Consider the following 14,792-nt stretch of genomic DNA (forward strand, 5'->3'; position numbering starts at 1 on the left):
AAACCAAGATTAGAGGTGCCTTGCCTAGAAATACAATGACTAACAGAACCTGAGTAAGCGCTGCGTTGAGGAGGGAGATTGATAATGCTGACCCTCACACCTGGAAGTCCGGCCTGAAACTTCAAGGCTAGGGAGGAGATGTACTCCAAATATCAGGACGAGTGCTGAAGCAAGGCTCCAGGGAGTAAGAGGCTCGCATTGCCTTAAGAGGTAGGACAATCCTCATCATTGTCTTCATCATCTCCTTGTGCTGACGTGTATTTTTGCCTGGAAACATTTTGGCCTCTAATCCTGTGACTTGAAAGAAGCCAGCGTGGCAGAATGGCTATGACATGAGCAAGGAAACGAAAAGGGAGCATTGCAGGGAACAAATAAATGCCAGAGATTCTTAAATTGTAATATTTTGCATGTGAGATGAGCTTGCTAGTAAAAACATTACCTGTGCAAATGGTGCCTCTGGGCCTGGGGCAGTCTGGAACAGTATAAAAAGTCATCCAACAGCAGGCTGCCTCATCCACTTCTCTTGCCTTCTCCTCCTTGGTGAACAAGGTGAGCTGCAAGTGCCTTCTCCTCACTCCCCTCTTGCTCTTCTTCTCCCCTTGGCCTTCTGGCCTTGACCGAGTCTTTGCCTCTGTGCAGCTTTGGTGTGGGCCTTGCCCCTTGACGCTGCTCCCTCCATCACTGTTCTGCATGCCACTGTGGGGGAAGGTGGGAGGAGGTCTTGGGCTGTCTTTGCAGGGGCCCTTGGGGACACAGGCTCGCAAGCCCCTCTCTGTCCTCGCACAGCCTGTCGCTGCTCCCCAGACTATGCCTTCTGTCTTGGCCAGCAGGCTGTCAGGCTGCTGCTGACACGCTGCTTGTTCTTTCCCTGCCCTCTCTCCCAGGTGCGCCTCCATCCCACAGCCATGTCCTGCTACGATCTGTGCCGTCCCTGTGGCCCAACCCCGCTTGCCAACAGCTGCAACGAGCCCTGTGTCCGGCAGTGCCAGGACTCCCGTGTGGTGATCCAGCCCTCTCCCGTGGTGGTGACCCTGCCCGGCCCCATCCTCAGCTCCTTCCCCCAGAACACCGCAGTGGGATCCACCACCTCGGCTGCCGTTGGCAGCATTCTGAGTGAGGAGGGAGTGCCCATCTCCTCCGGGGGCTTTGGCCTCTCTGGCTTTGGTGGCCGCTACAGTGGCAGGAGGTGCCTGCCCTGCTAAAGCCCAGGTGGACGTCCAGTGAGCGCATCGACCAGGAAGCCCGAAGCCAGGTGCCGGACTGAGGACGGAGCTGCTGGCCAGGGTTTCCAGATGGGCTGAATACCCTCGTGGCCTCCTGCAGAGCAGAGAGGGAAGCCAGGGTGCCAGCCTGTGCTGTCTGGAAACATGGCCAGCAGACATCTTCTTCTCCCGCTTTCTTCTCTGCATCATGAGTCCTTGTTGTCTCCTGCTGTTCTGTGCCATGGGTTCATCCGGAAGCAAGTCAAGAGTGCCCTGTTTCTTCTCCCTCTCTCCATGCAAGGGAGGAAGACGTGCATCCCGTTGTGGTGATGGGGGGTCTGACTGCCAGCTGTCCTTGTGGCAGCCTGGGCCGGATCCCTTCCTCCAAGTGCTGCTTTGATTCCTTCTTCAGACTCATTAAAGTTTTTGCTTCAAGGTAATCTGAGTCTCCTTATGTTCCTTTTCTATTGGGATGTCCAGTGAACCTTTCCAGGGGGAACTGTGATGTCTTGGAGTGGAAAAGCATGGGTGGATATGGTCCTAATGTGGATCTCCTTCATGCCTGTAGGAGATCATAGAATCAGAGAATGGCTTGGGTTGAAAAGGACCTTAAGTATCATCTAGTTTCAACCCCGCTACTCTGGACAGGGTTGTCAACCAGAAGAGCAGGCTGCCCAGAGACACTTCTAGCCTAGCCTGGCCTTGATTGCCTCCAGGGATGGGGCATCCTCATCCTCTCATGGCTACCTGTTCCAGTGCCTCACCACCCTCTGAGTGAAAAGCTTTCTCCTAATATCTAACCTAAATCTCCCCTGTCTTAGTTTAAAACCATTCCCCCTTTTCCTATCACTACCAACACATGTAAACAGGTGTTCCCCCTCCTGTTCATACACTCCCTTCAAGTACTGGAAGGCCACAATGAGGTCTCCCAGGAGTCTTCTCTTCTCCAAGCTAATAAGCCCAGTTCCCTCAACCTTTCTCCATAGGAGAGGTGCTCCAGCCCTCTGATCATCTTAGTGGCCCACCTGTTGACCCGTTCCAATAGCTCCACATCCTTCTTGTGCTGGGGGCACCAGGGCTGCATGCAGTATTCCAGGTGGGGTCTCAGAAGAGCAGAGTAGAGGGGGACAATCACCTCCCTCTCCTGGCTGGCCACCCCTTCTTTAATGCAGCCCAGGAAATAGTTGGCCTTCTGGGCTGCAAGTGCGCACTGCTGGCTCATGTCCAGCTTCTCGTCCATCAGGACCGCCAAGTCCTTCTCCACAGGGCCGCTCTCAAGTTCTTCTTCTCCCAGTCTATATAAATAACTGGGATAGCCCCAGCCTAAGTGCAACACCTTGCACTTGGCCTTGTTGAACCTCATTAGGTTCTCATGGGCCCACTTCTCCGGCGTGCCCAGGTCCCTTTGGATGGCATCCCTTCCCTCTATTGTATCGACTGCACCACTCAGCTTAGTGTCAGCTGCAAACTTTCTGAGGGTGCACACAATTCCATCGTCTATGTCATTGGTGAAGATGTTGAAGAGCACCGGTCCCAAGACCAACCCCTAAGGGACACCACTTGTGACCGACCTCCACCCAGACGTAGAAACGTTGGCCACAATGACTAGTACCCTTAAGGAATTTGGTCTTTGTAGGAGTGACAGAGAGGTGTGGTATTGGCAAGATCTTAGGAGGGTTTCCAGGAGCCCCCTCTCTCTAATTGTCATATCACCCACAACGAAGGTTTGATCCTGTCTGCCAGCTGATGAAGCAAACCTTTGAATTGCTGGAAGGTATGTTTGTGCAGGCCAATGCCCAGCTGGGTGAAGCTCTGATGGTATATTACCACTCTAAATATTTTGTTCTGCCCATCCCTCCTCCAAGCACATCTGCCAAAGCCACAAAGAGGAGGGAGTCCCAAAGAAGTCAAAGGGACAGGTGGCAGCCAGGGCAGCTTTTAGAGGGTGATGTGAACCTTGTTTAAATCTTGGCACGATGCAGGTAAATTCAGCCTTGGTGTGTATAATGGCGAGGGGAGGTGAATGGCGATGCGGAGTTTGTTTCCTTTCCTCTGAAAGGGCTTATGGAGAATCTTTCACTTGTCCTGAAAACACTGCAGAGGACAGGAATAGAGCAGGACGAGTACCCTCTTCCCAACTGGAGCATTCCTGTGGTGAAAAGTGTTATGTCTTGCAGGGTATTATGTGTGCATCACTGTGTCCTGAAGCCAAGTGGGTCTGGAGCAGCCCCGCAGGACTCCTCCAAAAATCCCACTCTGCTGCTGTGCAGGCTGTGCCTGGGGTGGTCCCAAGCCAATGATTGCTTTGTCCCTCCACCCTGGCCTCAAGCTGGGGAGACCGAGGTTGTGGCACACCAACAGCTCTGTTCTCAGTTCCCCCTTCCCACACTCTTGTCCTCCACAGGCACTGCTTTGCTCCTGCCACTCTGATCCTGCCTCAGGCAGAGTTAGGGGCACGTCTGGTGCCCTTGCTCATCTGGCTGCCCTTGTGAGGACTCCCAGAGCACGCGTGCTGCTGAGCAGGGTGGGTGAGGTGTCCTGTGGAAATCCTACCAAATATGTGCTTGTGCCTGCTGTGCTGTCAGTCTGGACAGCCAGGGCGCAAAGACATGGGCAGGCAGAGTGATGTGTATCAATTACTCAGCATGTGCTTTTGTTATTGAAGCTCTCCAGCAGGAAGTCTTGGGAGGGCAGCAGCCTTCATTCCCAATTCTTGGAATTAAGATTTGTAAAGCAGGAAGGTACAAAGGGGAGAAGTACGGTTACAAAAGAAGAGCCAGGCACATTTCTCCCAAGAGCAATAGTTAATCTGAGGGAGAGTCTAAAACCAAGATTAGAGGTGCCTTGCCTAGAAATACAATGACTAACAGAACCTGAGTAAGCGCTGCGTTGAGGAGGGAGATTGATAATGCTGACCCTCACACCTGGAAGTCCGGCCTGAAACTTCAAGGCTAGGGAGGAGATGTACTCCAAATATCAGGACGAGTGCTGAAGCAAGGCTCCAGGGAGTAAGAGGCTCGCATTGCCTTAAGAGGTAGGACAATCCTCATCATTGTCTTCATCATCTCCTTGTGCTGACGTGTATTTTTGCCTGGAAACATTTTGGCCTCTAATCCTGTGACTTGAAAGAAGCCAGCGTGGCAGAATGGCTATGACATGAGCAAGGAAACGAAAAGGGAGCATTGCAGGGAACAAATAAATGCCAGAGATTCTTAAATTGTAATATTTTGCATGTGAGATGAGCTTGCTAGTAAAAACATTACCTGTGCAAATGGTGCCTCTGGGCCTGGGGCAGTCTGGAACAGTATAAAAAGTCATCCAACAGCAGGCTGCCTCATCCACTTCTCTTGCCTTCTCCTCCTTGGTGAACAAGGTGAGCTGCAAGTGCCTTCTCCTCACTCCCCTCTTGCTCTTCTTCTCCCCTTGGCCTTCTGGCCTTGACCGAGTCTTTGCCTCTGTGCAGCTTTGGTGTGGGCCTTGCCCCTTGACGCTGCTCCCTCCATCACTGTTCTGCATGCCACTGTGGGGGAAGGTGGGAGGAGGTCTTGGGCTGTCTTTGCAGGGGCCCTTGGGGACACAGGCTCGCAAGCCCCTCTCTGTCCTCGCACAGCCTGTCGCTGCTCCCCAGACTATGCCTTCTGTCTTGGCCAGCAGGCTGTCAGGCTGCTGCTGACACGCTGCTTGTTCTTTCCCTGCCCTCTCTCCCAGGTGCGCCTCCATCCCACAGCCATGTCCTGCTACGATCTGTGCCGTCCCTGTGGCCCAACCCCGCTTGCCAACAGCTGCAACGAGCCCTGTGTCCGGCAGTGCCAGGACTCCCGTGTGGTGATCCAGCCCTCTCCCGTGGTGGTGACCCTGCCCGGCCCCATCCTCAGCTCCTTCCCCCAGAACACCGCAGTGGGATCCACCACCTCGGCTGCCGTTGGCAGCATTCTGAGTGAGGAGGGAGTGCCCATCTCCTCCGGGGGCTTTGGCCTCTCTGGCTTTGGTGGCCGCTACAGTGGCAGAAGGTGCCTGCCCTGCTAAAGCCCAGGTGGACGTCCAGTGAGCGCATCGACCAGGAAGCCCGAAGCCAGGTGCCGGACTGAGGACGGAGCTGCTGGCCAGGGTTTCCAGATGGGCTGAATAGCCTCGTGGCCTCCTGCAGAGCAGAGAGGGAAGCCAGGGTGCCAGCCTGTGCTGTCTGGAAACACGGCCAGCAGACATTTTCTTCTCCCGCTTTCTTCTCTGCATCATGAGTCCTTGTTGTCTCCTGCTGTTCTGTGCCATGGGTTCATCCGGAAGCAAGTCAAGAGTGCCCTGTTTCTTCTCCCTCTCTCCATGCAAGGGAGGAAGACGTGCATCCCGTTGTGGTGATGGGGGGTCTGACTGCCAGCTGTCCTTGTGGCAGCCTGGGCCGGATCCCTTCCTCCAAGTGCTGCTTTGATTCCTTCTTCAGACTCATTAAAGTTTTTGCTTCAAGGTAATCTGAGTCTCCTTATGTTCCTTTTCTATTGGGATGTCCAGTGAACCTTTCCAGGGGGAACTGTGATGTCTTGGAGTGGAAAAGCATGGGTGGATATGGTCCTAATGTGGATCTCCTTCATGCCTGTAGGAGATCATAGAATCAGAGAATGGCTTGGGTTGAAAAGGACCTTAAGTATCATCTAGTTTCAACCCCGCTACTCTGGACAGGGTTGTCAACCAGAAGAGCAGGCTGCCCAGAGACACTTCTAGCCTAGCCTGGCCTTGATTGCCTCCAGGGATGGGGCATCCTCATCCTCTCATGGCTACCTGTTCCAGTGCCTCACCACCCTCTGAGTGAAAAGCTTTCTCCTAATATCTAACCTAAATCTCCCCTGTCTTAGTTTAAAACCATTCCCCCTTTTCCTATCACTACCAACACATGTAAACAGGTGTTCCCCCTCCTGTTCATACACTCCCTTCAAGTACTGGAAGGCCACAATGAGGTCTCCCAGGAGTCTTCTCTTCTCCAAGCTAATAAGCCCAGTTCCCTCAACCTTTCTCCATAGGAGAGGTGCTCCAGCCCTCTGATCATCTTAGTGGCCCACCTGTTGACCCGTTCCAATAGCTCCACATCCTTCTTGTGCTGGGGGCACCAGGGCTGCATGCAGTATTCCAGGTGGGGTCTCAGAAGAGCAGAGTAGAGGGGGACAATCACCTCCCTCTCCTGGCTGGCCACCCCTTCTTTAATGCAGCCCAGGAAATAGTTGGCCTTCTGGGCTGCAAGTGCGCACTGCTGGCTCATGTCCAGCTTCTCGTCCATCAGGACCGCCAAGTCCTTCTCCACAGGGCCGCTCTCAAGTTCTTCTTCTCCCAGTCTATATAAATAACTGGGATAGCCCCAGCCTAAGTGCAACACCTTGCACTTGGCCTTGTTGAACCTCATTAGGTTCTCATGGGCCCACTTCTCCGGCGTGCCCAGGTCCCTTTGGATGGCATCCCTTCCCTCTATTGTATCGACTGCACCACTCAGCTTAGTGTCAGCTGCAAACTTTCTGAGGGTGCACACAATTCCATCGTCTATGTCATTGGTGAAGATGTTGAAGAGCACCGGTCCCAAGACCAACCCCTAAGGGACACCACTTGTGACCGACCTCCACCCAGACGTAGAAACGTTGGCCACAATGACTAGTACCCTTAAGGAATTTGGTCTTTGTAGGAGTGACAGAGAGGTGCGGTATTGGCAAGATCTTAGGAGGGTTTCCAGGAGCCCCCTCTCTCTAATTGTCATATCACCCACAACGAAGGTTTGATCCTGTCTGCCAGCTGATGAAGCAAACCTTTGAATTGCTGGAAGGTATGTTTGTGCAGGCCAATGCCCAGCTGGGTGAAGCTCTGATGGTATATTACCACTCTAAATATTTTGTTCTGCCCATCCCTCCTCCAAGCACATCTGCCAAAGCCACAAAGAGGAGGGAGTCCCAAAGAAGTCAAAGGGACAGGTGGCAGCCAGGGCAGCTTTTAGAGGGTGATGTGAACCTTGTTTAAATCTTGGCACGATGCAGGTAAATTCAGCCTTGGTGTGTATAATGGCGAGGGGAGGTGAATGGCGATGCGGAGTTTGTTTCCTTTCCTCTGAAAGGGCTTATGGAGAATCTTTCACTTGTCCTGAAAACACTGCAGAGGACAGGAATAGAGCAGGACGAGTACCCTCTTCCCAACTGGAGCATTCCTGTGGTGAAAAGTGTTATGTCTTGCAGGGTATTATGTGTGCATCACTGTGTCCTGAAGCCAAGTGGGTCTGGAGCAGCCCCGCAGGACTCCTCCAAAAATCCCACTCTGCTGCTGTGCAGGCTGTGCCTGGGGTGGTCCCAAGCCAATGATTGCTTTGTCCCTCCACCCTGGCCTCAAGCTGGGGAGACCGAGGTTGTGGCACACCAACAGCTCTGTTCTCAGTTCCCCCTTCCCACACTCTTGTCCTCCACAGGCACTGCTTTGCTCCTGCCACTCTGATCCTGCCTCAGGCAGAGTTAGGGGCACGTCTGGTGCCCTTGCTCATCTGGCTGCCCTTGTGAGGACTCCCAGAGCACGCGTGCTGCTGAGCAGGGTGGGTGAGGTGTCCTGTGGAAATCCTACCAAATATGTGCTTGTGCCTGCTGTGCTGTCAGTCTGGACAGCCAGGGCGCAAAGACATGGGCAGGCAGAGTGATGTGTATCAATTACTCAGCATGTGCTTTTGTTATTGAAGCTCTCCAGCAGGAAGTCTTGGGAGGGCAGCAGCCTTCATTCCCAATTCTTGGAATTAAGATTTGTAAAGCAGGAAGGTACAAAGGGGAGAAGTACGGTTACAAAAGAAGAGCCAGGCACATTTCTCCCAAGAGCAATAGTTAATCTGAGGGAGAGTCTAAAACCAAGATTAGAGGTGCCTTGCCTAGAAATACAATGACTAACAGAACCTGAGTAAGCGCTGCGTTGAGGAGGGAGATTGATAATGCTGACCCTCACACCTGGAAGTCCGGCCTGAAACTTCAAGGCTAGGGAGGAGATGTACTCCAAATATCAGGACGAGTGCTGAAGCAAGGCTCCAGGGAGTAAGAGGCTCGCATTGCCTTAAGAGGTAGGACAATCCTCATCATTGTCTTCATCATCTCCTTGTGCTGACGTGTATTTTTGCCTGGAAACATTTTGGCCTCTAATCCTGTGACTTGAAAGAAGCCAGCGTGGCAGAATGGCTATGACATGAGCAAGGAAACGAAAAGGGAGCATTGCAGGGAACAAATAAATGCCAGAGATTCTTAAATTGTAATATTTTGCATGTGAGATGAGCTTGCTAGTAAAAACATTACCTGTGCAAATGGTGCCTCTGGGCCTGGGGCAGTCTGGAACAGTATAAAAAGTCATCCAACAGCAGGCTGCCTCATCCACTTCTCTTGCCTTCTCCTCCTTGGTGAACAAGGTGAGCTGCAAGTGCCTTCTCCTCACTCCCCTCTTGCTCTTCTTCTCCCCTTGGCCTTCTGGCCTTGACCGAGTCTTTGCCTCTGTGCAGCTTTGGTGTGGGCCTTGCCCCTTGACGCTGCTCCCTCCATCACTGTTCTGCATGCCACTGTGGGGGAAGGTGGGAGGAGGTCTTGGGCTGTCTTTGCAGGGGCCCTTGGGGACACAGGCTCGCAAGCCCCTCTCTGTCCTCGCACAGCCTGTCGCTGCTCCCCAGACTATGCCTTCTGTCTTGGCCAGCAGGCTGTCAGGCTGCTGCTGACACGCTGCTTGTTCTTTCCCTGCCCTCTCTCCCAGGTGCGCCTCCATCCCACAGCCATGTCCTGCTACGATCTGTGCCGTCCCTGTGGCCCAACCCCGCTTGCCAACAGCTGCAACGAGCCCTGTGTCCGGCAGTGCCAGGACTCCCGTGTGGTGATCCAGCCCTCTCCCGTGGTGGTGACCCTGCCCGGCCCCATCCTCAGCTCCTTCCCCCAGAACACCGCAGTGGGATCCACCACCTCGGCTGCCGTTGGCAGCATTCTGAGTGAGGAGGGAGTGCCCATCTCCTCCGGGGGCTTTGGCCTCTCTGGCTTTGGTGGCCGCTACAGTGGCAGGAGGTGCCTGCCCTGCTAAAGCCCAGGTGGACGTCCAGTGAGCGCATCGACCAGGAAGCCCGAAGCCAGGTGCCGGACTGAGGACGGAGCTGCTGGCCACGGTTTCCAGATGGGCTGAATACCCTCGTGGCCTCCTGCAGAGCAGAGAGGGAAGCCAGGGTGCCAGCCTGTGCTGTCTGGAAACATGGCCAGCAGACATCTTCTTCTCCCGCTTTCTTCTCTGCATCATGAGTCCTTGTTGTCTCCTGCTGTTCTGTGCCATGGGTTCATCCGGAAGCAAGTCAAGAGTGTCCTGTTTCTTCTCCCTCTCTCCATGCAAGGGAGGAAGACGTGCATCCCGTTGTGGTGATGGGGGGTCTGACTGCCAGCTGTCCTTGTGGCAGCCTGGGCCGGATCCCTTCCTCCAAGTGCTGCTTTGATTCCTTCTTCAGACTCATTAAAGTTTTTGCTTCAAGGTAATCTGAGTCTCCTTATGTTCCTTTTCTATTGGGATGTCCAGTGAACCTTTCCAGGGGGAACTGTGATGTCTTGGAGTGGAAAAGCATGGGTGGATATGGTCCTAATGTGGATCTCCTTCATGCCTGTAGGAGATCATAGAATCAGAGAATGGCTTGGGTTGAAAAGGACCTTAAGTATCATCTAGTTTCAACCCCGCTACTCTGGACAGGGTTGTCAACCAGAAGAGCAGGCTGCCCAGAGACACTTCTAGCCTAGCCTGGCCTTGATTGCCTCCAGGGATGGGGCATCCTCATCCTCTCATGGCTACCTGTTCCAGTGCCTCACCACCCTCTGAGTGAAAAGCTTTCTCCTAATATCTAACCTAAATCTCCCCTGTCTTAGTTTAAAACCATTCCCCCTTTTCCTATCACTACCAACACATGTAAACAGGTGTTCCCCCTCCTGTTCATACACTCCCTTCAAGTACTGGAAGGCCACAATGAGGTCTCCCAGGAGTCTTCTCTTCTCCAAGCTAATAAGCCCAGTTCCCTCAACCTTTCTCCATAGGAGAGGTGCTCCAGCCCTCTGATCATCTTAGTGGCCCACCTGTTGACCCGTTCCAATAGCTCCACATCCTTCTTGTGCTGGGGGCACCAGGGCTGCATGCAGTATTCCAGGTGGGGTCTCAGAAGAGCAGAGTAGAGGGGGACAATCACCTCCCTCTCCTGGCTGGCCACCCCTTCTTTAATGCAGCCCAGGAAATAGTTGGCCTTCTGGGCTGCAAGTGCGCACTGCTGGCTCATGTCCAGCTTCTCGTCCATCAGGACCGCCAAGTCCTTCTCCACAGGGCCGCTCTCAAGTTCTTCTTCTCCCAGTCTATATAAATAACTGGGATAGCCCCAGCCTAAGTGCAACACCTTGCACTTGGCCTTGTTGAACCTCATTAGGTTCTCATGGGCCCACTTCTCCGGCGTGCCCAGGTCCCTTTGGATGGCATCCCTTCCCTCTATTGTATCGACTGCACCACTCAGCTTAGTGTCAGCTGCAAACTTTCTGAGGGTGCACACAATTCCATCGTCTATGTCATTGGTGAAGATGTTGAAGAGCACCGGTCCCAAGACCAACCCCTAAGGGACACCACTTGTGACCGACCTCCACCCAGACGTAGAAACGTTGGCCACAATGACTAGTACCCTTAAGGAATTTGGTCTTTGTAGGAGTGACAGAGAGGTGCGGTATTGGCAAGATCTTAGGAGGGTTTCCAGGAGCCCCCTCTCTCTAATTGTCATATCACCCACAACGAAGGTTTGATCCTGTCTGCCAGCTGATGAAGCAAACCTTTGAATTGCTGGAAGGTATGTTTGTGCAGGCCAATGCCCAGCTGGGTGAAGCTCTGATGGTATATTACCACTCTAAATATTTTGTTCTGCCCATCCCTCCTCCAAGCACATCTGCCAAAGCCACAAAGAGGAGGGAGTCCCAAAGAAGTCAAAGGGACAGGTGGCAGCCAGGGCAGCGTTTAGAGGGTGATGTGAACCTTGTTTAAATCTTGGCACGATGCAGGTAAATTCAGCCTTGGTGTGTATAATGGCGAGGGGAGGTGAATGGCGATGCGGAGTTTGTTTCCTTTCCTCTGAAAGGGCTTATGGAGAATCTTTCACTTGTCCTGAAAACACTGCAGAGGACAGGAATAGAGCAGGACGAGTATCCTCTTCCCAACTGGAGCATTCCTGTGGTGAAAAGTGTTATGTCTTGCAGGGTATTATGTGTGCATCACTGTGTCCTGAAGCCAAGTGGGTCTGGAGCAGCCCCGCAGGACTCCTCCAAAAATCCCACTCTGCTGCTGTGCAGGCTGTGCCTGGGGTGGTCCCAAGCCAATGATTGCTTTGTCCCTCCACCCTGGCCTCAAGCTGGGGAGACCGAGGTTGTGGCACACCAACAGCTCTGTTCTCAGTTCCCCCTTCCCACACTCTTGTCCTCCACAGGCACTGCTTTGCTCCTGCCACTCTGATCCTGCCTCAGGCAGAGTTAGGGGCACGTCTGGTGCCCTTGCTCATCTGGCTGCCCTTGTGAGGACTCCCAGAGCACGCGTGCTGCTGAGCAGGGTGGGTGAGGTGTCCTGTGGAAATCCTACCAAATATGTGCTTGTGCCTGCTGTGCTGTCAGTCTGGACAGCCAGGGCGCAAAGACATGGGCAGGCAGAGTGATGTGTATCAATTACTCAGCATGTGCTTTTGTTATTGAAGCTCTCCAGCAGGAAGTCTTGGGAGGGCAGCAGCCTTCATTCCCAATTCTTGGAATTAAGATTTGTAAAGCAGGAAGGTACAAAGGGGAGAAGTACGATTACAAAAGAAGAGCCAGGCACATTTCTCCCAAGAGCAATAGTTAATCTGAGGGAGAGTCTAAAACCAAGATTAGAGGTGCCTTGCCTAGAAATACAATGACTAACAGAACCTGAGTAAGCGCTGCGTTAAGGAGGGAGATTGATAATGCTGACCCTCACACCTGGAAGTCCGGCCTGAAACTTCAAGGCTAGGGAGGAGATGTACACCAAAAATCAGGACGAGTGCTGAAGCAAGGCTCCAGGGAGTAAGAGGCTCGCATTGCCTTAAGAGGTAGGACAATCCTCATCATTGTCTTCATCATCTCCTTGTGCTGACGTGTATTTTTGCCTGGAAACATTTTGGCCTCTAATCCTGTGACTTGAAAGAAGCCAGCGTGGCAGAATGGCTATGACATGAGCAAGGAAACGAAAAGGGAGCATTGCAGGGAACAAATAAATGCCAGAGATTCTTAAATTGTAATATTTTGCATGTGAGATGAGCTTGCTAGTAAAAACATTACCTGTGCAAATGGTGCCTCTGGGCCTGGGGCAGACTGGAACAGTATAAAAAGTCATCCAACAGCAGGCTGCCTCATCCACTTCTCTTGCCTTCTCCTCCTTGGTGAACAAGGTGAGCTGCAAGTGCCTTCTCCTCACTCCCCTCTTGCTCTTCTTCTCCCCTTGGCCTTCTGGCCTTGACCGAGTCTTTGCCTCTGTGCAGCTTTGGTGTGGGCCTTGCCCCTTGACGCTGCTCCCTCCATCACTGTTCTGCATGCCACTGTGGGGGAAGGTGGGAGGAGGTCTTGGGCTGTCTTTGCAGGGGCCCTTGGGGACACAGGCTCGCAAGCCCCTCTCTGTCCTCGCACAGCCTGTCGCTGCTCCCCAGACTATGCCTTCTGTCTTGGCCAGCAGGCTGTCAGGCTGCTGCTGACACGCTGCTTGTTCTTTCCCTGCCCTCTCTCCCAGGTGCGCCTCCATCCCACAGCCATGTCCTGCTACGATCTGTGCCGTCCCTGTGGCCCAACCCCGCTTGCCAACAGCTGCAACGAGCCCTGTGTCCGGCAGTGCCAGGACTCCCGTGTGGTGATCCAGCCCTCTCCCGTGGTGGTGACCCTGCCCGGCCCCATCCTCAGCTCCTTCCCCCAGAACACCGCAGTGGGATCCACCACCTCGGCTGCCGTTGGCAGCATTCTGAGTGAGGAGGGAGTGCCCATCTCCTCCGGGGGCTTTGGCCTCTCTGGCTTTGGTGGCCGCTACAGTGGCAGGAGGTGCCTGCCCTGCTAAAGCCCAGGTGGACGTCCAGTGAGCGCATCGACCAGGAAGCCCGAAGCCAGGTGCCGGACTGAGGACGGAGCTGCTGGCCACGGTTTCCAGGTGGGCTGAATACCCTCGTGGCCTCCTGCAGAGCAGAGAGGGAAGCCAGGGTGCCAGCCTGTGCTGTCTGGAAACATGGCCAGCAGACATCTTCTTCTCCCGCTTTCTTCTCTGCATCATGAGTCCTTGTTGTCTCCTGCTGTTCTGTGCCATGGGTTCATCCGGAAGCAAGTCAAGAGTGTCCTGTTTCTTCTCCCTCTCTCCATGCAAGGGAGGAAGACGTGCATCCCGTTGTGGTGATGGGGGGTCTGACTGCCAGCTGTCCTTGTGGCAGCCTGGGCCGGATCCCTTCCTCCAAGTGCTGCTTTGATTCCTTCTTCAGACTCATTAAAGTTTTTGCTTCAAGGTAATCTGAGTCTCCTTATGTTCCTTTTCTATTGGGATGTCCAGTGAACCTTTCCAGGGGGAACTGTGATGTCTTGGAGTGGAAAAGCATGGGTGGATATGGTCCTAATGTGGATCTCCTTCATGCCTGTAGGAGATCATAGAATCAGAGAATGGCTTGGGTTGAAAAGGACCTTAAGTATCATCTAGTTTCAACCCCGCTACTCTGGACAGGGTTGTCAACCAGAAGAGCAGGCTGCCCAGAGACACTTCTAGCCTAGCCTGGCCTTGATTGCCTCCAGGGATGGGGCATCCTCATCCTCTCATGGCTACCTGTTCCAGTGCCTCACCACCCTCTGAGTGAAAAGCTTTCTCCTAATATCTAACCTAAATCTCCCCTGTCTTAGTTTAAAACCATTCCCCCTTTTCCTATCACTACCAACACATGTAAACAGGTGTTCCCCCTCCTGTTCATACACTCCCTTCAAGTACTGGAAGGCCACAATGAGGTCTCCCAGGAGTCTTCTCTTCTCCAAGCTAATAAGCCCAGTTCCCTCAACCTTTCTCCATAGGAGAGGTGCTCCAGCCCTCTGATCATCTTAGTGGCCCACCTGTTGACCCGTTCCAATAGCTCCACATCCTTCTTGTGCTGGGGGCACCAGGGCTGCATGCAGTATTCCAGGTGGGGTCTCAGAAGAGCAGAGTAGAGGGGGACAATCACCTCCCTCTCCTGGCTGGCCACCCCTTCTTTAATGCAGCCCAGGAAATAGTTGGCCTTCTGGGCTGCAAGTGCGCACTGCTGGCTCATGTCCAGCTTCTCGTCCATCAGGACCGCCAAGTCCTTCTCCACAGGGCCGCTCTCAAGTTCTTCTTCTCCCAGTCTATATAAATAACTGGGATAGCCCCAGCCTAAGTGCAACACCTTGCACTTGGCCTTGTTGAACCTCATTAGGTTCTCATGGGCCCACTTCTCCGGCGTGCCCAGGTCCCTTTGGATGGCATCCCTTCCCTCTATTGTATCGACTGCACCACTCAGCTTAGTGTCAGCTGCAAACTTTCTGAGGGTGCACACAATTCCATCGTCTATGTCATTGGTGA

General features: G+C 53.4%; 4 protein-coding genes across 4 annotated transcripts; all 4 read left to right on the top strand.

The window, feature by feature from the left end:
• Positions 1-751: 751 nt before the first annotated feature.
• On the top strand, positions 752-2,794 carry LOC310887517 (feather beta keratin-like). Its single transcript, XM_083813512.1, has one exon. It carries the CDS (start codon positions 906-908, stop codon positions 1,200-1,202), a length of 297 nt encoding a protein of 98 aa, XP_083669638.1. The 5' UTR covers positions 752-905; the 3' UTR covers positions 1,203-2,794.
• Positions 2,795-2,892: 98 nt separating this feature from the next.
• LOC310887516 (feather beta keratin-like) lies at positions 2,893-5,413 on the top strand. The gene has a single exon (XM_083813511.1). The coding sequence runs from the start codon at positions 4,932-4,934 to the stop codon at positions 5,226-5,228; it is 297 nt and encodes a 98-aa protein (XP_083669637.1). The 5' UTR covers positions 2,893-4,931; the 3' UTR covers positions 5,229-5,413.
• Positions 5,414-8,802: 3,389 nt separating this feature from the next.
• LOC310887519 (feather beta keratin-like) lies at positions 8,803-9,336 on the top strand. The gene has a single exon (XM_083813514.1). It carries the CDS (start codon positions 8,958-8,960, stop codon positions 9,252-9,254), a length of 297 nt encoding a protein of 98 aa, XP_083669640.1. The 5' UTR covers positions 8,803-8,957; the 3' UTR covers positions 9,255-9,336.
• Positions 9,337-12,828: 3,492 nt separating this feature from the next.
• LOC310887504 (feather beta keratin-like) lies at positions 12,829-13,477 on the top strand. The gene has a single exon (XM_083813499.1). The coding sequence runs from the start codon at positions 12,984-12,986 to the stop codon at positions 13,278-13,280; it is 297 nt and encodes a 98-aa protein (XP_083669625.1). The 5' UTR covers positions 12,829-12,983; the 3' UTR covers positions 13,281-13,477.
• The last annotated feature ends 1,315 nt before the right edge of the window (positions 13,478-14,792 follow it).

The sequence above is a fragment of the Anser anser genome (genome assembly GCF_964211835.1).
Source record: "Anser anser genome assembly, chromosome: 28".
Taxonomy (NCBI): Eukaryota; Metazoa; Chordata; class Aves; order Anseriformes; family Anatidae; genus Anser; species Anser anser.